Genomic DNA, 26,363 nt, shown 5'->3' on the forward strand with positions numbered 1-26,363 from the left:
CATGTGTGTTTTTCTGTGATTGTCACCTGGATTTTTGATCTTAGATATTTTGACAGGTGTGAGGTAGAATCTCAGGGTTGTTTTGAATTGCATTTCCTTGATTACTAAGGATGGTGAACATTTCTTCTGGTGCTTCTCAGCCGTTCAGTATTCCTCAGCTGAGAATTCTTTAGCTCTGTACCTCATTTTTAATAGGGATAGTGGTTCTCTGGAGTCTAACTTCTTGAGTTCTTTGTATATATTAGATATTAGCCTATTATCAAATATAGGATTGGTAAAGAGTTATTTTCCCAATCTGTAGGTTGCCTTTTTGTCCTGATGACAGTGCCCTTTGCCTTACAGAAGCCTTTGCCTTTTCAGTTTTATGAGATCCCATTTGTCTATAGTTGATCTTAGAGCCTGGGCCATTAGTGTTCTGTTCAGGAAATTTTTCTCTGTGCTGATTGTTCAAGGCTCTTTCCCAATTTCTCTTCCAATAGATTCAGTGTATCTGGTTTTATGTGGAAGTCTCTGATCCACTAGGACTTGAACTTTGTACAAAGAAATAAGAATGGGTCAATTTGCATTCTTCTACATGCCAACCTTCACTTAAGACAGCACCACTTGTTGAATATGCTATCTTTTCTTCCACTGGATGATTTTAGCTTCTTTGTCAAAGATCAAGTGACCATAGGTATGTAGATTCATTTCTGGGTGTTCAATTCTATTCCAATGATCTACCTTCCTGACTCTGTATCAATACCATGCAGGTTTTTTCACTATTGCTCCATAGTAGAGCTTGAGGTCAGGAATGGTGATTACCCCAGAAGTTCTCTTATTGTTGAGAATATCTTTCACTATCATGGATTTTCTGTTGTTCCAACTGAATTTGAGAATTGCTCTTTCTACCTCTGTGAAGAGTTTCCATGGAATTTTGATAGGAATTGCAGTGAATCCATAGATTGTTTTTGGTAAGATGGCCATTTTTTACTATGTTAATCCTGGTGATCCATGATCATGGGAGATCTTTCCAACTTCTGAGGTCTTCTTCAATTTCTTTCTTCAGAGACTTGGAGTTCTTGCCGTACAGATCATTCACTTGCTTGCTTAGAGTCACACCAAGATATTTTATATTATTTGTGATTATTGTGAAGGGTGTCGTTTCCCTAATTGCTTTCTCAGCCCATTTGTCCTTTGAGTAGAGGAAAGCTACTGATTTATTTGAGTTAATTTTATATCCAGCCACTTTGCTGAAGCTGCTTATAAGCTGAAGGAATTCTCTGGTGGGATTTTTGGGGTCAGTTAAGTATAAATCAAGTCATCTGCAAATAGTGATATTTTAAATTCTTCCTTTTCAATTTGTATCTCTTTGAACTCCTTTTGTTGACTAATTGCTTTGGCTAGAACTTTGAGTACTATATTGAATAAGCAGGGAAAGAGTGGTCAGCCTAGTCTAGTCCCTGATTTTAGTGAGCTTCAAGTTTTCTCTCCATTTAGTTTGAGGTTGGCTACTGGTTTGCTTTAACTATGTCTAGATAAAGGCCTTGAATTCCTGTTGTTTCCAAGACTTTTAACAAGAAGGCTGTTGAATTTTGTCAAATGATTTCTCAGCATCTAATGAGATGATCATGTGGTTTTTTTTCTTTGAGTTTGTTTATATATTGCATTCCGTTGCTGGATTTCTGTATATTGAAACATCTCTGTATCCTTGGGATGAAGCATACTTGATCATGATGGATGATCATTTTGATGTGTTCTTAGATTTGGTTTTTGAGAATTTTATCAATATTCATAATGGTAATTAGTCTGAAATTCTCTTTCTTTGTAGGGTCTTTGTGTTGTTTTGTTATCAGTATAACTGTGGCTTCACAGAAATAATTAGGTAGTGTTCCTTCTCTTTCTATTTTGTGTGGTAGGTTGAAGAGTATTGGTAGTAGAAGTTCTTTGCAGGTCTGATAGAATTCTGCACTAAAACCATCTGGTCCTAGGCTTTTTTGGTCAGGATACTTTTAATGAGTGCTTCTATTTCATTAGGAGTTATGAAGTTGTTTAGATGATTTATCTGATCCTGATTTAACTTTGGTTTATGGTATCTCTCTAGACAATTATCCATTTTCTCCACATTTTCCAGTTTTGTTGAATAGAGGCTTTTGTAGTAGGATCTGGTAATTTTTTTAAAAATTTCTTTGGTTTCTTTTGTTATGACTCCATTTGTATTTCTGATTTTGTTAATTTGGATGCTCTATCTGTGCCCTCTGGTTAGTTTGGCTAAGGGTTTATCTATCTCGTTGATTTTCTCAAAGAACCACTCCTGGTTTAGTTGATTCTTTGTATAGTTCTTTTTGTTTCTACTTGGTTGATTTCAGCCTTGAGTTTGATTATTTCCTGCCATCTTCTCCTCTTGGGACAATTTGCTTCTTTTTGTTCTAGACTCTCAGATGTGCTGCTAAGCTGCTAGTGTATGCTCTCTCCAATTTCTCTATGAAGTCACTCAGCGCTATGAGTTTTCCTCTTAGCACTGCTTTCATTGTGTCCCATAAGTTTTGGTATGTTGTGACTTCACTTTCATTAAATTCTAAAAGGTATTTACTTTCTTTCTTTATTTCTTCTCTGACCAAATTATCGTCAAGTGGAGAGTTATTCACCTTCCACGTGTATGTGGGTTTTGAGTTGTTTTTGTTGTTATTGAAGATCAGTCTTAGTCCATGGTGATTTGATAGGATAAATGGGATTATTTTAATCTTCTTATATCTGTTGAGGCCTGCTTTGTGACTAATTATATGGTCAATTTTGGTGAAGGTACCATGAGGTGCTGAGAAGAAGGTATATTCTTTTGTTTTAGGATGAAATGTTTTATAGATATCTGTTAAATCCATTTGGCTCATAATTTCTGTTAGTTTCACCATGTTTCTGTTATATCTATAAATCAGAGAGAACAACTATTAATATTTTGATGTTAATACATTTAATACATTTTAGTGGTTTTTATTTTAATTGACAATTAATGCAATATAGTCTTTTAGAATATGTACATACATTCACACATATGACACAAAAGCAAGTAACCATTTTCCAATCCTAGAGACTATCCATAAAAAAACAACTGTATACATATTTCAGATTTTTTTTCCCAAGGTAAGTGTTCTCTATAGATCCCTGACTGTCCTGGAACTCACTGTGTAGCCTAGACTTGCCTCAACCTCAGATATCCAACTGCCTCTGCCTCTGCCTCTGCCTCTGCCTCTGCCTCTGCCTCTGCCTCTGCCTCTGCCTCTGCCTCTGCCTCTGCCTCTGCCTCTGCCTCTGCCTCTGCCTCTGCCTCTGCCTCTGCCTCTGCCTCTGCCTCTGCCTCTGCCTCTGCCTCTGCCTCCCTAGAGATGTGATAAAAGATGTGTGCCACCACTGCCCAGCTAAGCATTTGGATTTTTAACTACAATATAGTTACATACTTTCCTTGCTTCCCTACACTATTTATCTGGGAGAGTTTTCTATACCAGTTCATATCTATTGTTTACAGTGATTTAGATAACATGTCGTTTTGAATGCTTTACATACATTTTATACAAATATGTTTCTATAGATACTCAGAAATAGCATATAGTTTAATATTAGTGGTAAGTTCACATTTAAAATTTGCATAGGCACTACCAAATTGCTCCTTTAAAAAGCTATAGTATTGGTGCTGGAGAGATGGCTTGATAATTAAGAGAACATACTGTTCTTGTAGAGGACAAGAGTTTAGTTCCCAGCTCCCAAATGATAGCTCACTATCTCCATCTCTAGCTCTGAAGTTCTCTCCTGGCCTTTCCTTTTCTGGTAGTTACTTTAATGTGTACATATTCTCTCTCTCTCTCTCTCTCTCTCTCTCTCTCTCTCTCTCTCACACACACACACACACACACACACACACACACACACACAATTTAAACTATAATCAACCTCTTAGTAAAAGGCACCATGTCTTATAGAACAAACACAATATGTGATGATACCCATTTCTCCTTACCCTTATCAGGTGTTAGCATTTGTTTTAATGTTTGATGATAAAGTGGTAAATCATGATTATTTTACTGTTATTTTAACTTGCATCTCTCTGATTATTAGGGATCTTGGCATATATTTAATGTGGGTTTTGCTTCTGTATGTGGCATTATGTGGAACATGTTGAAGAAGCTAAGAATCAATAGAAAGAGACACATGCAGATCTTAAACCTGTCAATATGCTTTCGTGTCACAGGTAAATAAGATGTCACAGAAACTTCTTTACCATATGGACACGCAGTAATCATAACACCAAGTAGTGATCAGATCAATCATTGCTCAAAGGTTTTAAAAAACATCTCTCTATATTAAGATCTAATGTACACCTAAGTGTTATATGTTTCCATGCCAATATTAGTTTTGATTATAACCCTGCTTCTGTTAGTTGCAGTCACAGTAAGACTCTGTAAGTTAGAACCAGGAAACCTTATGGCATGCAGAGATGAGCATTTTTTCTAAAGGTCTTGGAATTGGGCTCATTTAGATGGGGCCTCTACATCAATTAGTTCAACTTCCCATGAGAGATTCATGTGAAGACACTCATTGTTGGACCAGTGGGTTTCCCAGACTATATTTCTCTAAAGGAAACAACAAAGATATAAGGCCACATGGCTCTGAAACAAGTACATGCAATGACCTTCTTGTTGCACATCTACTAAATCCCCGTAAATCAAAGTTTGCCAAAGTCAGAAGGAATCTTCCACCTTCTCTTTCTTTTCTTTTTCGTTTTTAAAAAAATTTTTACTCCAGTAATTTTTTTCCAAATTCTTTGTTTCAGTCAACATTTTGAGTTAGTATTCAGGATTCTAAAGTCTGAGTGGCATGTTGGTTGAGTTTATTTTGATTGTATTGATGAATTTAAATCTTTTGAATTTTTACCTCTAATTAGAAGCTTTGGAATGTTTTCACTTACTGAAGTTCTCTTTCACACCCATTGGGAAAGCTTATTTTTATCATACAAAATTTTCAAACAAACCCAAAAGCAGAAGACCTAATACCATGAAGTCCATTTACATAACTCCCAGACTTGACAACAATCATGTCATACATAGATTCATGTGTATCTGTGCACACACATAAGTCATGTGGCACACAACTGCATGTCTTCCAATGACCAATTTGATATAAAGTAGTAGTTCCATAATGTTATATCCTAGTGACATCATAACTGCTTTAGTTTCCATGAAAACACTTTATGATGTTCGGAAAATAATAAAGATGGAAAATTCACATCTCTGAGTATGTTCCTGGTGTTGACCATATGACTATAGAATTATGATAATAAAATCAACAAGAGTTCTTGGTTGCCCAGTCCTTAGCCAAATTTTACCAATCTAAAATTTGCTTTAGAGGCTTTTTGTTGTTCAAAACAGTGCTTATAATTTGAACTTTTTGGTATGTTTTCAACAATCATCGCCATTTGTTTATTTTCTTTACCATAAACTCATTGCTGTAACAGCATTGCCATGTAGAACATGCTATATTCTTAGTCATAAAATATGTGCTTGTAACCCCCTTGGCATTTTCTGCTAAGTAGTTACTTATATCTAAATATCTAGGTAGAATTCAGTCTCAAACATTCTGAATGTTTTCTTGGTGGTATAAAAACGCTTCCTACCACATGCCTAGCACGTCTTCAATCAATAGATATGGATGTTTAGATTAATCAATAGAATATGATTCTATTGCATTAGTAATCCATTCTAAAGCTCTCCTTTGGGCTAATGATACCATAAGCTTACTCCTATAATTTCATTGGGAGTTATAAATAGCCATCTATATCTCTATCATTTCTTCTATATTAGCATGTTAGTTTCTCAGTCTTTCCTGATTTCTCTGTGTTCAAATTAGTAAGCTGTTTCCTAGTACTTTATGAAGATGGCCAATATACTTTAAAATCATTATTAATTCTAAAATATCTGAAGTCTTCTACCCTTTTACAATGACTTTTGTTTCTCCAGCATTAGCTATTCTGCGGTCATAACCCCCGGGATCTTGGATGATTTCCTTGTTTCCTTTCAGGAAGAAAAGTTTCAGCCTAGTCTCGTGTTTCTTGACCCAATGTTGTAATATTTTTTAAATAGCAATTTACTTTGCCTCTTGTTCTAGTTACTTTTATATTACTGTGGGAAGACATCATGACCAAGACAACTCTTATAAAAAAAAGCATTTAACTGGGGATTTGTTTAGAGTTTTAGAGGGTTGGTGTATCATTATCGTGATGGGAAGCAGACAGGCATGTTGGAGCAGTAGCTGAGAGCTTTACATCCTGATTGATAGGCAGCAGGCATAGATAGATAGATAGATAGATAGATAGATAGATAGATAGATAGATAGATAGATAGATAAAACATGGGCCCTGACCTGGGATTATTAAATATCAAAGTCCACCCCCACTTATACACCCCTCCAACAAGACCACAACTCCTAATCCTTCCCAAACAGTTCTATGGACTGGGAACCAAACATTCAAACATGAGCTTATGGGCCATTTCTTTCAAACCACTATACCTTTTCTCATATTTATCTTGTTCTTGAATTTTTTTATCTAAGAATTTCTCAGTTCTTCTGGACACAGTTATGGTGTTCTTTATGGATTCCCCAATGATTTTCATTTGGTGTGCATATATACAAACGCATTTTCAGTCTTTTCAAGTAATATATAGTAATAACGGAAGTATATGGATCCAGGTTTTCACACCTGACTGAACATTTTTCACATTTGATTTGTTTCCACATCTAAGTTTTGCTTTGTTACAGACACATTTCCTCTTACAGTTAAAGTTTCTTTCAAGTATAATTCAATGGCCAAATGTTTCTTATATTCTAGGAAAATTGGAAAACATTTCAAGATTTTTGTATTTCTTGCAAATATTTCTGATGCACCTCTGAAATATTTTCACTGGATAGATAGATCCAAGCTTTATACTGAAGCTAGGTCTCTATCAATGAAACAGTTGCCAATTTTTTTAAATACTGTAGCTACAATCTTATCAGTAGATTGGCAGTATGGCACATTAGCTGACACTGGGTCTTTTAAGTTTAAATCCACTATTATACATATGCTTATTATAAATGTCACTTTTATTATTTCACAGTTTGAGGTTACTATTTAATAAATTATGTTTTCTGTATTTGTCTTCCATTTGCAATTCCCCCTTTACAAACTGGCTCTCATTTTCTAATTTTGTTTTGTATATTTTGGGAAGTCTTTTTCAATTTACCAGAATTCTTTGCATACAGGGAAATTTTTGCCAATACTTATAAATAAGTAACAATTATCTTTGGAAGTATTTCTCCAATTTTTCACATGCTTTAAAGTTTGTAATATATGATACACAAAAGTTTTAAATGTACAATTAAATATAATATATTTCCTTTGTGTTTTTAAAATATTGCTTTGATTTACATAAAGATGTGTCAGGTAGAACTGAGTGTAATAGTGCATAGAGAGCTACAGAGCAGGAGGATCACAAGAGATGGGGTCTTTATGGTAAGAGAACAATCATGGAGTGTGTGTGTGTGTGTGTGTGTGTGTGTGTGTGTGTGGTGTGTGTACGAGAACGATGACAATGAGAAGCAAGAGGCAAAGACTGGGAAGAAAGGCTACAAGAAATTGCTGGAGACTACACGTAGGAATTCCTAAGGGTTTTATTGAAAAGTTCAGGAGAGGGTAGGATGGGGATCAAGTAGACCCTGTCAGACCCCACCGTGCTTGTTATTCCCCCATGATCCCATCAGTTGTCACGCAGACTCTGACTCTCCAAGACTAAGGGGTGTGGGAGGGGACACAAAGTGATAGAGGACTGGTGTTTTTCTCAGGCTACCAAGGATACTGATGTTGCTTGTCTTTCAGCCATTCTTGGAGGAATGATGGGTGTGACTTTGGTTGCTATGAGAATCACTGGAGGACGCTAAGAAACAAAACAAACTCCCCATGTCTGTATCTGATCCCACCCTGGGGTTCAGACTTAAATGATGCAAAGTACAGCATGGGTGTGTTAGCCAGTTTGCAGTGCAGAAACAAATTGCCCAAGACAAATCCATTTTTAAAAAAAAGGTTTATTATTGACTTATGGTTTGAGTTTTAGCCTGTGGTCACTTGGACCATTGCCTTCGGGCTGTGGTGAGGCAGAACACTGTGGCAAAAGTGTGTGATGAGGAACCTGTCCACAGCGGCCAGAAAATGAAGAAGAGAGAGAAAGGGACCAGGGTTCAAAACCCCATTCAAATGCACTCTCTCAGTGACCTCACTTCCTTCCTCAAGCCCCTGATGTATAAACACTCCACCATCTCCTGATATTGTCACAGGCCACAGGCTAAGCTGGTAATGCAAGGGTCTTTGGAGCACACTTAAAATCCAAGTCCTAACATCAAATAAGGAAGTATGTATGTATGTATGTATGTATGTATGTATGTATGTATGTATATTTTGAGAATTTCATTGGTAAATCTCTCCAGGTGACTGTAATGTTTGGCCAGAGCTGAGCATTACTACACAAGACAGAGACTTCTTTAGTGGACCAGAGAATAAAGAGGACATAGCTTTAAGGGCTAATAGATAGACTGAAGAAGAACAGAAAGACACAATAGACCTTACCCTCAATCCGAGCCAGGATTGACCATGTTTGAGTTAATGCAAATTTACCTGAGTATTGTCTACACCTGAATGATCCTGCCACTGTGGAAGATGCTTTTCTAAGCCTGGGAATATATACCAGACAGATGGCTAAGTAGGCGGGAGCAAGGCCTTCTTGAGATTAGAGGCACTAGAAAGGCCTTGCAATGGTTGAAGCTAATCGAACAGGCTTGTTGGGCTCACACGCCTACCTATGCATCCACAAGGACTTTTCATTAAGAGATAACTAACTGCCTGCTTCCTCCTTCAAACCAGTGGACCACAGTGAGGGCTAGCAAATGACGCACGCTCCCACATGGCCCAGATTTATTTCAAACATCCCTTTCAGTTGATCTACTTTTAACTTCAGCAGGTTGGAAATTTGCCTGAGCACCACCACGGAATCTGATTGTGAGTCCACGGAGCACCAGCATCATAGAATGTTTAATGAGACATGTCAGTTTAATTGTGCTTCAAGACATCCAGAGCCGGAGTTTGTCAGCATTTTGCTGACAAATGTCCTCATTTACAGACTGATCTTTGGTACTGATTATGTTCTCCGTGGCTAAAAATATTGGGGAATGAGCTATGCTTTGAGAAACAGAATACTTATCTTTTCTCTGGGTAGATTGACTCTCAGCCTAGCAATGCTGCGAACTTGCAGGGGTTTGGAAACGGAGTGGTTGGTTAAAGGTCACTGTGTTCCCATCCTGATGCAGAAGACGCTGTGTATCTGGATGATGAGAAAGAAAGAGAAGAGTACGTCCTAAATGACATCGGAGTGATATTTCATGGGGACTTCAATGACATCAAGAGCAGAAGCTGGAGCTATGGCCAGGTGAGCCATTTAAAATTCGTCACTGTCAAGGACATTTTTCCTTAATATTTTTTGTCACATTTATTACTGCTGGGTGCCGTGCATCGATATTAGAAAAGCATAATTTCCTGCTTTTCAGGATCTGAGACTCCAAGACAGAGTGCACGGAAGTGGGAACTTAGAGAGACAACTGCATAATTTATCAGCTGGAGCCACCAATCTTCCTCTTATTACAAATGTCCCAGAGATCGGGAGACTATGGATAACACAGCAGTCACCGAGCTACACCCTGGCATCTTAGAAACCATGAAGTACCATTACTCAACCTGAAATAGGCTGAAAGTTGTTTTTTTTCTTTTTGCTTATAGAGATATTTTTAATGAAAAGAATATAGCAAAGGGTGTGCCAAATTTAAAGGAATACTTTCAAAAACAGTATCAGGGGCCAGTAATATGGCTCACCACAAAACAGTCTGAGTTTGGTACAGGACCCAAGGTAAAATGAAAAAACTGACACCCCCCAAATTTCCCTAAACCTACATGGGCACTCCCTACCCCTGCTCTCTCTGACATACACGCGCGCGCGCACACACACACACACACACACAGACACACACACACACACGCACGCACACACCACTACATAAGCAAAAATGTAATGAAAGAAATTTTAAAAAGAGAAAAGCCATGTATATATTTTAAAGTATGAGTGAGTCTATTAACAACAGTTGCTAAGGAAAGAATATTCCAAGGATGTCTCACCTAGATTTCTTCAGAAAATATCCAGAGGTGGTTCCATCAGTTGCAATCTCAAATTACTATTTAGGGGCAAAAATAGATAACAGTAATTCCTTAAGATATTATAATTTGAACTATTTCAATTTAGTATTCTTGACACTGGTTAAGTGAAGTTTTGCCCTGTTTCTACAAATACATACATGTCCCATGATCTAGACACAGTAATTGGTTACCAACAGGAAAGGAATGAGTGTTTTATCCCTCAGAGGAGTCTGCTAGAAATGCCTAGAACTACGCATTGTTGCTCTGAGTGTCAGGGGAGAGATTTCTTGGTATCTGACTACAGCAGGTCCCATGATATTGTTGTGGCTCCTGATGTCCATATGGAATCTCCTTGTGTCTCTCACACAGTCTAACTGTCAGTCCCATCAGGAACTCTTTTTCCCATCCACAGTTTAGTGACTAGCTTCTCTTGGGCCTCTAAGTATTACATTGTGTATCCAGGCTTACCCATCTGCATCTCTGATGTCCTATCAAAATTATAGTCTGTGTTAGTTGATTTGTTTTTTAATTCATGTCTGGCCCTCTAATCACCATCCTACCTCTTCTAAGTGGCAAGCAACCTTTAATATTGATTGTCTGTTACCCTTGCCACCAGTCCCCATGACCTAGCCTTTAGGTGCTGCCTTTGTTTTCTGTTGCTATAAAAGAAAAACTGAGGCTGGATTCTTGATAAAGGAAAGGAGTTTATTTATCTCATTGATTTGGAAGCTGAACGTTTCAGATTGGGCAGTTCCATATGGTCAACCTCTGCAAAGATCCCCTTCATGTCAGTACAACTTCATGGAGAAAGAAAGAGGAAACTAAGAATGCATATAACAGGCTAGACCTATAGGCTAGCCTTGTTGTGTAACACCAGCTCTAGAGAGAAGCAGTTCACTCCTAGAGACTGCATCCATCCCTTCCCAAGGCAGTCAGTGCTCCTGTGACTTCAGTACCTAGCATCAACCACTCCTAAAGGGTCTATCAACTCAGTGGTACTCTCCTGAAGACCTGAAACATTTCCAAACTACACCAGGTGTGAGGCCATTGATGATCGTAATGTGATGCTGTATAGATAGCTAGTAAAGGGGGAAAGTCATCAAAAAAGAATCAAGAAGAATTAGGATGGCATCCCAGCACTGTCAGGTTATACTTGGCAAGCATGACTTTGAGTAAGCAAGGGCTCGGCATTGTACTCAGCAAGGCCATCAACTTAGATCATTCTGACAAAATAACAGAACAAATTCACTGTTTGCAGAGATGCAGGGAAACGAACTTCTCTGATGGTGCTATTATTAATGCTATGGTTACTGGCTAACACAACTGAAATAAGCTGTTTGGTAAGACCTAAAATAATGGGATATATATATATATATACATATACATATACATATACATATATATATATGAAAGTAATTATTTGTATGCCTAAATCACATATTGTTTTGTATGTACCAACTCTCTAGGATACACCATATTCAGCTCTCTAGGTAGATTTGATAAGCAATTACATAGTAACTAGCCATTAAGATTGTAGTTTGTGTCCCAATAATTGGATGGATAATATCCAACATTTCTACATTGAAAGGAATCTTCTACTATATTTATAGTACAGTGGATCTAAAATGTCCTCATGCAGTCATTTTAATTTTTTAAAATTTGACCTTTATTCTGTTTTAAGAAAATTCTAGAAGTACTTGTGAGGAGAGTCTGTTTCCAAGAAAATTGAACTAGCTCCTAGCCCCACCCTTACCTCCACCCTCCACCATGTCTTAAAATACTGCTCTAAAATGCTTGCCCTTCCAGGCTCTAGAAATCACCTTCTCTCAAAGCAGGGTATCAAAGACTTTCACTACATGAGGTCTCCTCCTGCTTTACATTCAAGAAAAACAGCTGGTGCGCCTTCCTGTGACACACCTGACAGTCATTTACAGTCTTTTATTTTTTTAAATTGAGAATAGATTTTTTTTCATGTGATATATTCTGGTTGTGGTTTCCTCTCTCCCAATCTTCCCGGATCCTCCCCTCCTCCTCACCCACCCAAATCCACGTCCTTTCTTACAGTCTCTCATTAGGAAACAGACAGCCATCTTATAATAATAATAATAATAATAATAATAATAATAATAATAATAATAATAATAGTAAAAGAGAAAATAGAAACTAGTTGCTTTTGAGGTTCTACGACTTCCAAGTGACTTTGAGAAATCACTGTGCTCTGGGACATCTATCTGTCGGAAGGATCTTAATGAACTTCTATAGTGTCCTAAAACCTCTTGAATCAGTATGTGGTTCTTTAGTACATTGGCCCTCCATTGGTTCTGTTCAGATTTCCGGCTTCCTTTATGGTTCTTCTTTACTGAAAGGTTAAAAAGAAGAAGAAGGATGCATTCTTTCCTTTTCTTCAGTAGTTCATGCTAGAGGTTACAGGCGGTCCCTTCACATTTGTAAGCAGTAGTCTGTGGCCATATCTTATTTTTGCATGTGGCCCATCTTGTCTGGTTGAGTGGAGATTCAGTCGTCTCATCGTTATCGCCCAAACAGTTTGAAGATGGCATCCTGGACGCTTGCTTGTATGTGATGGACAAAGCTGAGATGGACCTTTCTGGCAGAGGGAACCCCATCAAAGTCAGCCGAGTTGGATCAGCAATGGTAAGTGGCCCATGACTAAATCTCGTGTGGGGGCCATTGGTGTCAGAATAGAAGTTAGTTCATAGAACAATGTTGGAATAAACGGTGACTTAACGTTCATGCATTAGGCTTGAGTTCAGGGTGCCTGGTTGTTCTTGAATTCTCTTTCTTTTCCATATGCTACAAAATCAAAATTTTCACTCAAAGCTGCATGTGTCTCTGCTTCACATGAGACAATAGATATCATTAAACAACTAAATACTTATCTTTTTATCATATTTTATATATATATATATATATATATATATATGTGTGTGTATGTGTATATGTGTGGGTTCGTGTGTGTGTCAGTTCTTCTCTTCCATACCATGTGTCCAGGGTATGAACTCAAGTTGTCAGGCTTGGTGCCAGGTGCCTTTACCCACTGAGCCATCTTGCCAGTCCCTGAGCAGCTAAGAATCTCTTGTCTGGGGATTAAGAAATGACCATGACAAAAAATGCTAATGACTGTAATCAAATGATCAGTCAGTCAAACATAGAAAAATACAGACCGATAGCTAAGACATGACTTTTCTTCATGTTTGCACTTGTGGAAACAATAAGGAAATAAATGGCTAGGGCTGGAGAGATGACTCAGCATAGAGTATGTACAGAGGAATGGAGTTCAATTTCCAGCACTCACATCAGGGAGCCTACAAGTGGCTAACTTGAGCTCTAGGGAATCTGATGCCCTCTCCCAGCCCCCAAGGGCACCTACTCATGTGTACAGCACCCCTAACACACATAGACAAATAATAAAAATGGATCTTTTATAAAGAAATAAATACTCAGTGAAATCCTAGTTTCTTTGCAATGGGACCACACTGCTGAGCTTGACCTCTTATGAAGTGCGTGCTGGTTCACCCCAGAAATATTCTAAGATAAGTGAATGGCTGTTTTCACAGGCAAGAAAACAAGATGGTGGATGCTTGCCGGTGATAAAGCTTTTGCCAGAACCTAGGTCCACCAACTCCATCTGTGAATGCATTCTCCCTTTCACACAATTCACTGTAGGGGATCCCAAAACATCGACAAGAATGCAGCAGTCCCCTGACAGAACAGTGAAAGCGGAGTTAGAAGCCCATGGCTAGGAAGGGTAGGACCAGGATAGGAAATTAACTAAAGGACTACCTGGTCCTAAGCTGTTCTGTATCCCTAGCACTCAGACAATCACTGGTGCATAAATGAGTGTCCCATCTGGTCCAGTTGCAGTAGGTCACATTTATTTCATAGGAAGATTAAATGTAGAACATGGTTATACTGCCAATGCCCTTACATCTTAAAAACAAATCCTCCCTGGAGGAATTTTATCTTCTTTTTTTTGTGTGCATCTTTTGAGCCAAATAAAATCAGTTTTGTTGACACATAATTACAAGGCCAGGGAAGATATAACGTGTATATTCTGACTAGGTGCTAAAAATAGTGATTCTGATTTTATTAAGAACTAAGTTACATGGAAATTTAAGATGTGCTGGATCTTACAAAATGAAAACAAAACCCTCACATCTGAAGACGGCTTGGGGCTGGAGGCACAGCCCTGTGGTACAAGCTTAGAGGGGCTCCTAAACGTGTGTCAAGCCTGAGGGAGGGGTGCTCAAGCACTAACCCCAAAATAATAAACATGTCTATTTAAATACATAAAATAAATAAGCAGTTGTGCTATCTGCTGTTGTTTGTATGGCATGATGAAAAGAGGATTGGTCCTAAAGCCTTTGTAGAGCATCCTTGTACGATACATACTGGACCAGCATCTGTTCATTGTGTTTTCTAGATGGAAAAGGAGCCACCCTTCTTTTTTTCCTTAGTTTCTAATTCTTTTGAATTCCCCTTAGAAGCAACCATGACATGTTGCAGTGAAGAGAGAAGCAATATGGAGGAGTGATGAGATGTGAACTGTCTCCCTCTTAAGCATTCTAAAATGACACAGTCTTCAACCTGACCTTACACACTCTTTGTGTGTACTTCCGCCAAATGTGGAGCTCGCAGGCCAAACCAAAGCAGCCTAGAAGGAAAGCAAATGGAGACAATCTAACCCACACTGTCTGTGGCTGACTCTGACCAGGCATAACACCAATTTAAATTGCCTCAAAATGTCATTCGCTCTAGAGAGCCTCTATCTAAAGTTCGAATTTGGAAAATGATCTTCGTGGTTACACAGCCTGAACAGGAGAGATAAAAATCTGCATAGAGAATAGTGTGGTTGGGGTTTGGTTTGATTTCTGGAAGGGATGACCTTAAGTGTTAAAGGACAGAGGTACAGCTCTGGGCAATTTGGAGTGATATCTCCACTTCCCCTTAGTTCCCCATGCCACTATTCACAGTACAGAAAGCTCGATAGTTGGAAAAACCTCTTCACCTCTGTTATCCCCTTTAATCCTCAGAATAGCTTTTGTGAGTCTTTCCAAAATCCGTTCAGCTGCGGTGATTTTTTTTAAAGCTAAAACACTGCACCTCCAAAACTGTCTGAGATGGTGATACATAGAAAAAAAACTATTTTCTGATCATATGGACAGACCCTATATGATCACTGGAAACACACAGTGGAATTTCAGCATCAAGTTAAGTAAAGAACAAAGGTGTGTGTGAAGGGGGCAGACCTTCCAATTTCCCTGTTAAAGATTTACCCTTAAAAAATGTGAAAAGATTCATTTGGAAACTGCGGCAAGAACAGATTTGAAGCTGGATGAATCCGGTCACAATCAGACTTCACGGTTAGATGGCCATGTTGTTTTTCTGAGCTGGCCTCATGCCCCGGGTTGTTTCTATGTCTATTTCAAATACATCTCATCCCTGCCGCTAAACAGGTGTGCTAGGACAGAGGTGCATGAGACCTGTAAACTTTTCTGGAGGACCACACAGACCATGCATGGATTCCAAGAGGTGCATGTGACTTGCAACCCCTTCCAGAGAGCTGTAGAGTCCAGGCATGGATTCCAGGAGGTGCATATGGTCTACAGACCCTTCCAGAGGACCACAGAGTCCACACATAGATTCCAGTAGATGCATGTGGCCTGCAAACCCTTCCAGAGGACCACACAGACTATGCATAAAAATTCCAGTTTATCCACAATGGAGTCGTTGCAGGCAGAACTTTCCTGATGCAGCTGTTCCCAGAGGCCATGGGGGAGGAGCAGCCCAGCTCTGTCTGGGCATCTGAAGAAAGTACAGTAAGCATACATATAGCACAGGAGTAATGACTGGAGCCCCAAAGACGAACTGGCTTTCTGTGGTCATGGCAGATAGGTTGGCAAGGAGATTGCAGGAAACTGGCTATGTGTGAGGCTAGAGGAACACAGATGATAACAGGTTTTCAAATGACAAATAATACGAGCTTGACTCTCAAGTGTACAACTTTCAGATAAATACAATCTTTGTAGTACAGTCTATCTATCCTCGGAGGGCTGCTGTGCTGATGGTGTGTGTAGTAAGTTGTTCAACAGCATCCCTGAGCCTCTACTCAAAAATTTCATGAACAGGCCATTGAAACATTGAAGAATGTCTCCAGATATGGCCAAACGTTCCTTGGTGTATAAATCCCCCTAACAAAGATGGACTTTGTGCTCGGTTTCCCTACCTATAGAATGGAGGCAACACCTTCTTCGTGCCTGCCTGGTAGTCTTCATTCAAGTCTGTTTTTCCTGCTTTGCTGAAGAGACCAGCGAGGTTGTTTTGTACAAAAGGGCCTGTAGTTGTGTCAGGAGATGGAGCCCTGGCTCTGCTTCTGCTGTTAGCCATGTGAATCAGGGAAGAGCACTTAATTCCAGGACATGCTTCTTCCTTTTTTCGAATGAAGCTTTTTCTCTTTAGCCAAACACCTGAAATTCCCATTCGTCTTAGTAAGGGTTGCTGTGAAGCGGTCCCATGACCGTGGCAAGTCTTATGAAGGAAAAGATTTAATTAAAGCTGGCGCACAGTTTCAGAGGTTCAGTCCATTATCATCATAGCAGGGAACATGGCAGCATCTAGACAGACATTGTGCTGGAGGAGCTGAGTGTTTTACATTCTGATATGAAAGCAGCCAGGAGAAAACTATCTTCTACCCTGGGTGGAGCTAAGCATAAGACCTCAAAGCCTATTCCTACAGTGACTCACTTTCTCCAACAAGGCCACCTCTACTTCAACAACGCTACATCTCCCAATAGTGTAATTCCCGTGGGCTAAGCATATTCAAACAACCAAACACTGTTAGCAAGATCTGTTTTGTTCTTCAAATGAACATTTTCTTCTTCATTCTTTTATATATTCAGTGTCTGCTCCTGTTATTTTTGTTTGCTATTGTTTCCCTTTGATAAGAACATGGGGAGAATTGATAAGCATCTGGAAGTCAGGAGGCATTGACCTCTCTCAAGGGAAAGAACAACCTAAACTCCTATAATCTTGCTGCCTGGGGACTAGGCTTGAAATGTTATGGGCTCACACGGATGAAGTTTTATTTAGAATCACCTAAATATTGAATGCTACATTTTACTAATGTTATATTATAGATTCATTTAAGAGAGAAAAGGGGGAAAGCAGGAAATTAGACAAAGAAATTTGTTCCAAGTTATAGTTCCTCCCTTTAAAAAGCCATTGTGCACCTTGTTTCTGGTGTGACAGTTCCCTCCAAGAGACTTGATAGGAAAAGTTAAGGATGTGCTGTGCCATATGAAAACATATTGTAATGAAGCATCTGGATATGAGCTCTGAGACTCCAAGGGACATAAGCTCTGAGACCCCCAGAGGACATGGATTCTACAACTCCAGAGGTCTCTGAGACCTCAGAGGACATGGTCTCTGAGACCTACCCATAAAACCATCTGTGCTATGATGGGTTGTAAAAAGAACAGAGCAGTCCTGGAATGAGGGGACCACTGTGACAATAACTTGTCCTTACTGCTGGTGTTTGCCTGTCAAGCCTGCTTCTAATCCATGACTGATTGGGCTCTGGCACCTTCCCTAGAGGATGCAGCTACTGCTGCTGCAGTGGCCTCTTTTATTGCAGATACCTGCCTGCTTAGTCACTATTCAAGCCCTAAATGCCCTGCCCACATGCATATTGTCTTTGTCTATAGAAGATCTACATCAAAATCAGCTCACAGGGCCTAGAAGACTTGGCAGAGGTCTTTGAGATAAGAAAACAGAAGCCTTTGGAAATGATGTCATTCATTCAAGGTCATATGGGAAATAAGTGGCTGAACTGGAACCAGGCACTGTCCTTTCTCTTCAAACCATATTGCTTCAGAGCATCTCTGCCAACATATTATTGCCAATAGAACAATTACTGTATTGAGTTATGTGGCTGTCACCTAGAAAAGAATAGGTCCCTAAGAATAGGTGGATTTCAAAAGGAGGGATAAGTGAAGAAAGTCACGAGTCAGAAGATCTGAGTCTCGGAGTCAGTGGGAAAGAGCTCTAAAAGAGGATTAGATGCCAAATGTGCTATGGTTCTAGGACCATGATAATGATGATGACAACAATGGTGTTGGTACTATAGTGGCAATGATAGCAAGTATGAGCTTAGTGTAACAGTAGTGGTAACCATGGTGGTGGTGCTGATGATAATTATGGTGATATCATAGTGATAGTGCTTACGGTAATAGCAACAATAATGTTAAGGATGATTGTGCTGAGGATGGGAATGGTAGTGATGGTGGTGTTGGTGGAGGTGATGATGATGTAATGGTGGGAGTGGTAGTGCTCATGGTAATGAGGATGATAGGTAAGGGGATGTAAGGAGAATTATGGTGAAGATGAGGGTTGTGGTGGTATGGATGTGCTGATGGTAGTGATTGTGGCAATAGTGACAGTAGTAATGAGTGTCATTGTGGGGAGGGTGGGAGCAGTGGTGGGAATGGTGATGTTACTGACACTGGTAAAACCTCAATCTCTACTCATTCATTCAACAAGTATCTGGGCATTGGGGAACGATGGTAGACCAAACAGAGATTTTGCCCCCAGAGAGCTTATAATGTCATGGAAAAGACAAAGAAATGGAAGGTCCAATGCAACACAGAGGATTTTCTGATGGAAATAAGCAAAGGATCATATGGGAGCAACAACAACAAAACCTCTTCAGTTTAACTGCACACTTGTCTGGGTTTATATGGAGTATGGAGCTGTTGGATCAACGGGTAGTGGGAGAGCTGGACAAGTAGCCCTGCTGTTACTCACACAAAGCCTTTATCCACAGTGAGTCTTGTATGCAGATAACTGATTGCCAAGTAAACTGGAGGGAAAGGTAGTGGGAGAGGGGCACTGAAATACACACCTCCGGGACCGCTTACGTTGCTAGTCAGACAACATTAGGTTGCCCAACTAACAGTTGTCCCATGGTGTCTCAACATTTATAGTCCTTTGATCGGGGTCCCTATATTTTGATTCGATTGTGTTTATTTTTTAAAGCTAAATTGATGGGAAATTTGGGACGATGAAAAAGAAGAAACAAACATCAATAAAGTTCCATAGTTTGAATTCCAGTGCTTGACACCTCTGTCGGTCCAGCCTGCCCAGCCTCCCTTGAGGTGTGCACATTTATTTTTAACCGCAGCCTTTTGCTAATATCGAGCTACGATGCCATCATTAATCCCCATTAATGCCTTGCTCTGACTATGCCTTTAGGGAATTAGCTGAAGATTGAACTTTTTCTACCAATCGATGGGCTGGGTAGTCTTTAGTGCTATTTAAAAAAAAAGTTGGAACTACAGCTAGTAAATCAAACTGACCATGCTGCAGGGAGATCTCAGGTTCCTCAGACCTTTGAGAAAACAGCATTGTGGCTTCTGATCCTCAAGCCCACAGCCACTGTCAAGATCAACTGAAAATAAAACTCCTCACCTGGTCCATCTTTCTCTCCCTTTACTTTTCAATTGTTAGAATATTTTTCTATCTTCGGTAAAGACACAATTCCATCATCACTACTTTGCTATGTTGCCAAGCAACTCCACAGGGGATAGTGTTTGGTTTTGTGTTTGTCTTTCTTCCTTTCTTTCGGTTGGTTACCTGTCCATCTTGAGTTTGTATGTTGAACAAACATTTTATATTTTCATGCAATGAGCCTCAATTAAAAATATTCAGATTACATTTTAAGATCTGCTCAAAGTAAGGATTTCACACCTGCCCATTCCAAATAAACTCTAAAGTAAGGAACTGATGCACAAGATCCATTCTCTGGTCATATAACCAGCCATGGTATAGCCTCTAACATTTGGAGATTTGAAGTTTGAATTTTTAGGTTTGAAATTTTAGTTTTGTACAAGGAAAGACCCACATTTCTCTTTGGTCTGTAAAGCATACAAAACCCCTTTCTTAGACTGTGGAGAAAGACCGTGTTCATTGTCCTCCACCTTTCACCACGAAAGAGCTTTTTCACATCTCCTTGTGTATTCCTTATTTCTTTTTTTTTTTTTTGGTTCTTTTTTTTGGAGCTGGGGACCGAACCCAGGGCCTTGCGCTTCCTAGGTAAGCGCTCTACCACTGAGCTAAATCCCCAGCCCCAAAGTTTTCCTTATTTTTTTTTTCCGGAGCTGAGGACCGAACCCAGGGCCTTGCGCTTGCTAGGCAAGCGCTCTACCACTGAGCTAAATCCCCAACCCCAATGTATTCCTTATTTCTTAAACATGCATTTACCAAAATGCATGATTAAGTAAAAATGACTATTTTATCCATTCCTGTGCCTCATTTATATAATTGCTGGTCGGTATTCCTGATGGTAGTGGAGGAAATTACTAGTAGATTATCGATGCATACACAAGGATGTGAGTCCATGCCACCTGTGAGAAGGGGGAGATAAAGCTTCCATTGGTATGTTGTAAGAATCATGTCTCCATCATTTGCAAACTCCCAGTCTCTTGGCCATTGCTAGATAAAGGTTCCTAGAAGATAAGACCCTGTCCAAAGTTCTCTGCCTTCAACTGTCAGCTTTTATTGCCATTGCTAGAATCTACCTCCAAGGTTCATGCACATGCATATCAGAAAAGGCATTCCTCATTTGGAAATGCTTAGAAATTGCAGGCTCACTGATAGTTTCTGAATGCCCACGGTGAGGGCACAACCAATTCAGTAGGCATACCCATGAGACACATTTTAGAGAACCTACTAATTGACATTAATGAAGAATTGTAGAGCAATCCAACATGGTGAGATTCTAAATTAGAATGAAAGCTGAAGTCAAAGCTTTCCTAAAGGTAAAAGGCACCAGTGGATCCAGAATGACAAGGGAAATTTGGGTGATCCAGTGACATCAGGACAAATCCATTCCCAACAAAACACCACGGGTGTCTCATCGCCAGAGATTTTCAATTCTATCAGAAAGCAGTAGAAAAAGTGGAATTGTATCTAGAAGAAGTTATTTACATAACCACCTGTAAGAAAACATGTCTATTCCTTAAATAACCAATGTGCAGATTAAAAGGGGTAGGGGTATCTGGAAGTCAGTTGACCCTATCCAAGGTCACAGCACTGGAGATGGACCTCTGGCTGCCTGACCCCACGGATGCAAACAGGATGTTATACCTCCCTAGATGCATCCTCATCCTGTCCTCTGTCTATATAGCATTTGTGATCCTTGGGAGGAAAGATATAATTTCTGTCACCGGCTCCTTCTGAGTCAGTTCAGGTGGGGGCAAGGAGGGACGGTGAACTGTTCAGACTTCATTTTTTTCCCTCGTGGTAAAAGGCAGCAATGTAATGAAGTTTCCATTTGTGGGCAAACAGCTTGGCTTCTCAATTATCAAGGTTACATTTCTTATGCCTGTTTGTCCCATATTTTTGGAGAAAAACAGACATTTATTACAAGCTATCTCTCCAATGTGATAATCATAGTCAATCTAAATGTCTGCTTCCCTCGAATTGCTTCCTGGAATGAGTTTCAACACGGTATCTATTTTGTAATCACACAGGCTATTTCTGAAGCACGGGCGCTTGCTTTTCAGCACTCCCTCCAAGCTGTGCAGATGGGGCTGTTCTCATCTCCTGGGACCAACATCCCCAGGACAGATGGCTACAGTGGAGCATAGCCTAGGGGTCTCTTGGGAGACACTTTCTGCCTTCTTTATTTTCTTCTCATCCTCTTCCCTTTTTGTCTCCTATCTCCCCCTTTCGTTTGAATATTTTTGACAACTTAGTCTACACCCATGGTTCTCAACCTGTGAGTTGCAACCCCTTTGGGAATTGCAAACTGGATATTTACATTATGATTCATAGCAGGAGCAAAAACTACATTTATGAAGTAGCAATGAAATAATTTGATGGCTGTGGGCAATAACAACATGAGGAACTATACTAAAAGATCACGGAATTAGGAAGGTTGAGAAGCACTGCTCTATAACAACCAGCTCCATAGCACATAGTAGGAGTACACTGATGGAAAAGAAGACACTGAGAAGCTAGAACTCAGTTTCCATTTTTATCCTCATTAAGTTATTTCACGCATGGTTAGTAACGAACAGTGTAGCCAAACCACAGTCCTCAGTTACTAACACAAGAACTAGTAATTTCCTGTAGTAATATAATGATTACTATGAAGAGTAAATCTAAGTACTTACCCTTGTCAGAGTGTACACACAAATAACACACACACACACACACACACAATAGCACAATAGCAGTTATGTCAGTTAAGTCTTTCATTATAGGGTTGTATAAGTTAGGGTTAGTTATAAGATATTTTTAGATTAAATAATTATATATGGTATAAAGCATAGCTATCAAATGTATAATTTAAGTGGATTTTGATGGGAATGACACTCAGTCCTAACAAAATGTAGATGTTTCCAGGAATTCCCTTGTGTTTCCCCCTGATTAGCATGCATCCCAAGACCTGCTGCCGTGTGTTCTTGCAGTGGGTTAGACATGCCTCCTAGAATCCCACGTGAATAGGTTCACCAAGATTGAGTGAGACTGGCTTCATCCACTTCACGAATTGCTATGCAAGTCTTTATGTTTAGGAACAGAATTTTGTTTCATGTATTGCAGCTCATCTATCCATTCACCTGTTGATGGGCCTTCTAGATGATTCCAGTTTGGGATCATTTCGCAGCGACTATGAGCATTCTGAATAGGTCTTTTCAATGTTTTTTTGTGAATATATATTGATTATATGTAATAATGGGTCCTATGTGACATTTTCCCACATGTATATGGTATAGTTTGATCATATTTGTCCACACTATCTTCTCTTATCCTCCCAACTCCCACCAATTCCTTTCCTCTTCCCAAGTAGCTCCCCTTCTAGGCTCATGTCTCTGTGCATGTGACCCAGGATGTGTCATCAAGGTTGTTTACAAGAGCGTGGGTGGGAGAATGTGTGTCTTACCAGCAGTGATGTCACAGGAGAATCAAAGTCTCTCTCCTCAAACACCATCTGTGTGGAAATCCTCAGGGAGAGGTGGGCTCCCATAAGGCCCTCCCCATTCCATGACAAGATGTTGGCAGGCCCACTGTTATGAAGAGCACGTGCAGGTAATGACAGCAGCTCTGAGTCCAATGGTCCAATGGGCATACTGGGCCTGGAAGTCTGTCCACCCACTGGCTGACCCTACCTTCTTCTGCTCTTACACTTTCCACCCATTCTCTCCTAAGTTTGGCTCAGCCTCAGAAACAATTGAAATGTTTCCTTTAGGGCTGAACATACAACTTCCATTTATTCTCTGTACTCTGACCAGTTACAATTCCCTGCAGTCATCATTGACCACTGCACAGGGAAGCTTCCCCTACTAAAGCGGACAAAACTATTCTATGGTGTGCACACAGTTATTTGGGTGGCAGTGTGATGGACACACCATGTACTTTCAGCAAAACAGCAATAGCAGCTTCTCCACTGGGGCCTGTGACTTTCTCAGCCACGGGCATTCTTTTTAACTGAAAATAGGTTTTGTCTGTCTGTCTGTTTAACCCACTGTTTTTTAAATTATGGTTTACCCTCCCCAGTGTTGCCAAGATCTTTTCCCACTTTCCTATCCATTCAAATTCACATCATTTTTCTCTCTCAGTCATCTAAATAACAATAACAACCACAACAATAGTAAGATAAAATAAGAATATGAAAAAACAAACCAATAAACAAAAAAAAGAGCTAAAGGAAAAGCATAAAGCACACATTTAGACACTGATGCACACACAAAAATGCATAAAATGAGACATATAAGTGAAAAATTTGTAAGGTAAAGGGTAAAATGTCTAGACAAAATCTTGTGAGATTAAAAAAATACCTCCAAGAGTATCACTGATATTATTTTGTGTTGGTCATCAACTATTGCGCGTGGAACCTGTCCTTAAATGTAGTTCATTGCCCAGTGAGACTTCATTGGAGAAGAACCAATTTTTTTTTCTTTGTCAGCAGTTATCAATTGGAGATGGATTCTGGATTAGCGATAGGCTTTTGACCAGACTTACAGTACCAGTCATGAATTCCCTTCTGTGTAGCAGACATAAGTCCAATCAGAAAACGATCCATTACTCAGTAATGGGCACATCTTGCCTATCTCATTGGTATCCTTACACACGGGACCCACAGTGAGTGAGATATTACTGACAGTTCTCTCTCAGCAACCTCCACAGGACCTTCTTAGGTGCAAGTTCTCGTGTGTGGTAACCTTCCATTCTGTGCAAATCTCGTGTGTGGAATAAACATTTAAAGCTGGAGTTACAGAATATGAATGTGTTTGATTTTGTGAGATGCCCCTGTTAGTCATTCATAATAGTCACACATTTTACATTCTTCCAGAAACTTATGACACTCTACTTTTCCCATAGGCTTATCTGTTCTTGATGATTCCAACCTTTTACATTTGCCCAATTTGATGTGTGAACATAGCCGCATCCACTTGCTGTTTTAACTTTATTTTCTCTGATGTAGAGCAATGCTGTCCACTTTTCCTTACACTTCTGGCCGTTCAAATATCTCTCTCAGTGCAATGTCTTCCCAAGTTAACAGCTGTTTTCCTGATGTGTTATTTGTATTATATATGTATTACAGAGATGGAGTTGTATATATATTCTGAAACCACTCTTTTCTCAGATACATGTAGAGGTTATTTCCCACCAGACTGTACTTTGCTCTGAGTGTGTGTGTGTGTGTGTGTGTGTGTGTGTGTGTGTGTGTGTGTGTGTGTGTGAGAGAGAGAGAGAGAGAGAGAGAGAGAGAGAGAGAGAGAGAGAGGTGGAAGGCAGGAGGCATGAACTGTGGTCATATATGGAGTCAGTTCTCAGCTGTTATGTGGGTGTTAGACAGTAAACTCACATCGGTCATAAGAACATTTAAAATGTCATACAGTCCAGTTTTTAACATATTTATATTTGTTTTTGTGGTACTAGGGATCACATTTAGGATTTAGGAGTGTTAAGTAAGTGCCCTACACTGGGCCACACAACCAGTTTTAAAGAAATAATTCTGTCTAGAACACATGATTTTTTTCTAAGATATAAATATATTGCCCCATCTTTCTTTTGGAATACAACCTGGGCTTTTTGTATGTTGATCTTTCATCCATCTTGAGGTCTTTCAGTATGGTGTGAGGTAAGATCAAAAATTCTGATTCCCCACAAATTTATCATTTCCTTCTGAAAACACTACTGGAAATGTTATCCTTTGTTTAAGCTTCTCATTGATGTAGTTAGAAATGGAATGACAAGATGAGGCTGGAAGAACTGTAGACTCTGTTGTTTGTCTTTCCTTATTCCAGGACAGCGCAGTGTTAGTTACCAAGTTGCTATAGCAAACATCAGATCAAGCACCCCTCGTCTTGCTCTCCATCACTATTTTTTTTTTTTGGCCACTCTTGATCCTTTGTACTTCCTTTGCACACTGAGAAACTTGTCTACTTCAAAATGTCATTGAGTTTTAGTATAGAAAGGAAATGGTAAACTCTTTTTTTTAACTTTTTCACTTTACATCCCACTCACTGCCCCCTCCTAGTCACCCCTCCCAAGATCCTCCCCTTTTCCTCTGAGGAAGTGGGGGGCCTCTGGGTATTCCCCCACCTTGACACCCTTGGGTATTCCCCCACCCACTCTCTTGGAGGCTAGGCACTTTCTCTTCAACTAAGACCAGACAAGGCAGGCCAGCTAGTAGAACATATCCCATGCACGGGCAACAGCTTTTGAGATAGCGCCTGCTACAGTTGTTTGGGACCCACGTGAAGACCAAGCTGCACATCTGATACATATTTGTGGGGAGGCCTAGGTCCAGCCCATGTGTGTTCTTTGGGTGAGACTCTGAGAGCCCCAAGGGTCCAGGTTAGTTGACTCTGTTGGTCTTCCTGTGGACTTCCTGTCCCCTTCAGCATCTGCAAGAAAATGTTAAACTCTTTCGAGTAATATCACATCCATCCGCCCAGCAGAACTCCTGGAATGTCACTTGGTGGTAGCCCTGGGAATGCAAAGTCAAGTTGACTTTCCTTCTTGCAAGCCCAGGAAATCTGGTAATGGGAACAAAGATGATCAGACCAATGATAGGACACCTTGTGGTAAACATGAGAGCCGT

At 39.8% G+C, this 26,363-nt stretch overlaps 2 protein-coding genes across 2 annotated transcripts in view; one reads left to right on the top strand and one right to left on the bottom strand.

The window, feature by feature from the left end:
• Tpi1l2 (triosephosphate isomerase 1 like 2) overlaps positions 1 to 26,363 on the bottom strand; it is a 923,619-nt gene that overhangs the window by 780,654 nt on the left and 116,602 nt on the right. The window lies entirely within an intron of this gene.
• Positions 1 to 26,363, top strand: part of F13a1 (coagulation factor XIII A1 chain) — a 176,764-nt gene that overhangs the window by 66,837 nt on the left and 83,564 nt on the right. The window contains exons 5-6 of the mRNA NM_021698.2: positions 9,358 to 9,476; positions 12,779 to 12,886. Of these exons, the coding sequence (NP_067730.2) occupies positions 9,358 to 9,476; positions 12,779 to 12,886 (227 nt within the window). The remainder of the gene's footprint in view (positions 1 to 9,357; positions 9,477 to 12,778; positions 12,887 to 26,363) is intronic.

The sequence above is a fragment of the Rattus norvegicus genome, chromosome 17 (genome assembly GCF_036323735.1).
Source record: "Rattus norvegicus strain BN/NHsdMcwi chromosome 17, GRCr8, whole genome shotgun sequence".
NCBI classification, from domain to species: Eukaryota; Metazoa; Chordata; class Mammalia; order Rodentia; family Muridae; genus Rattus; species Rattus norvegicus.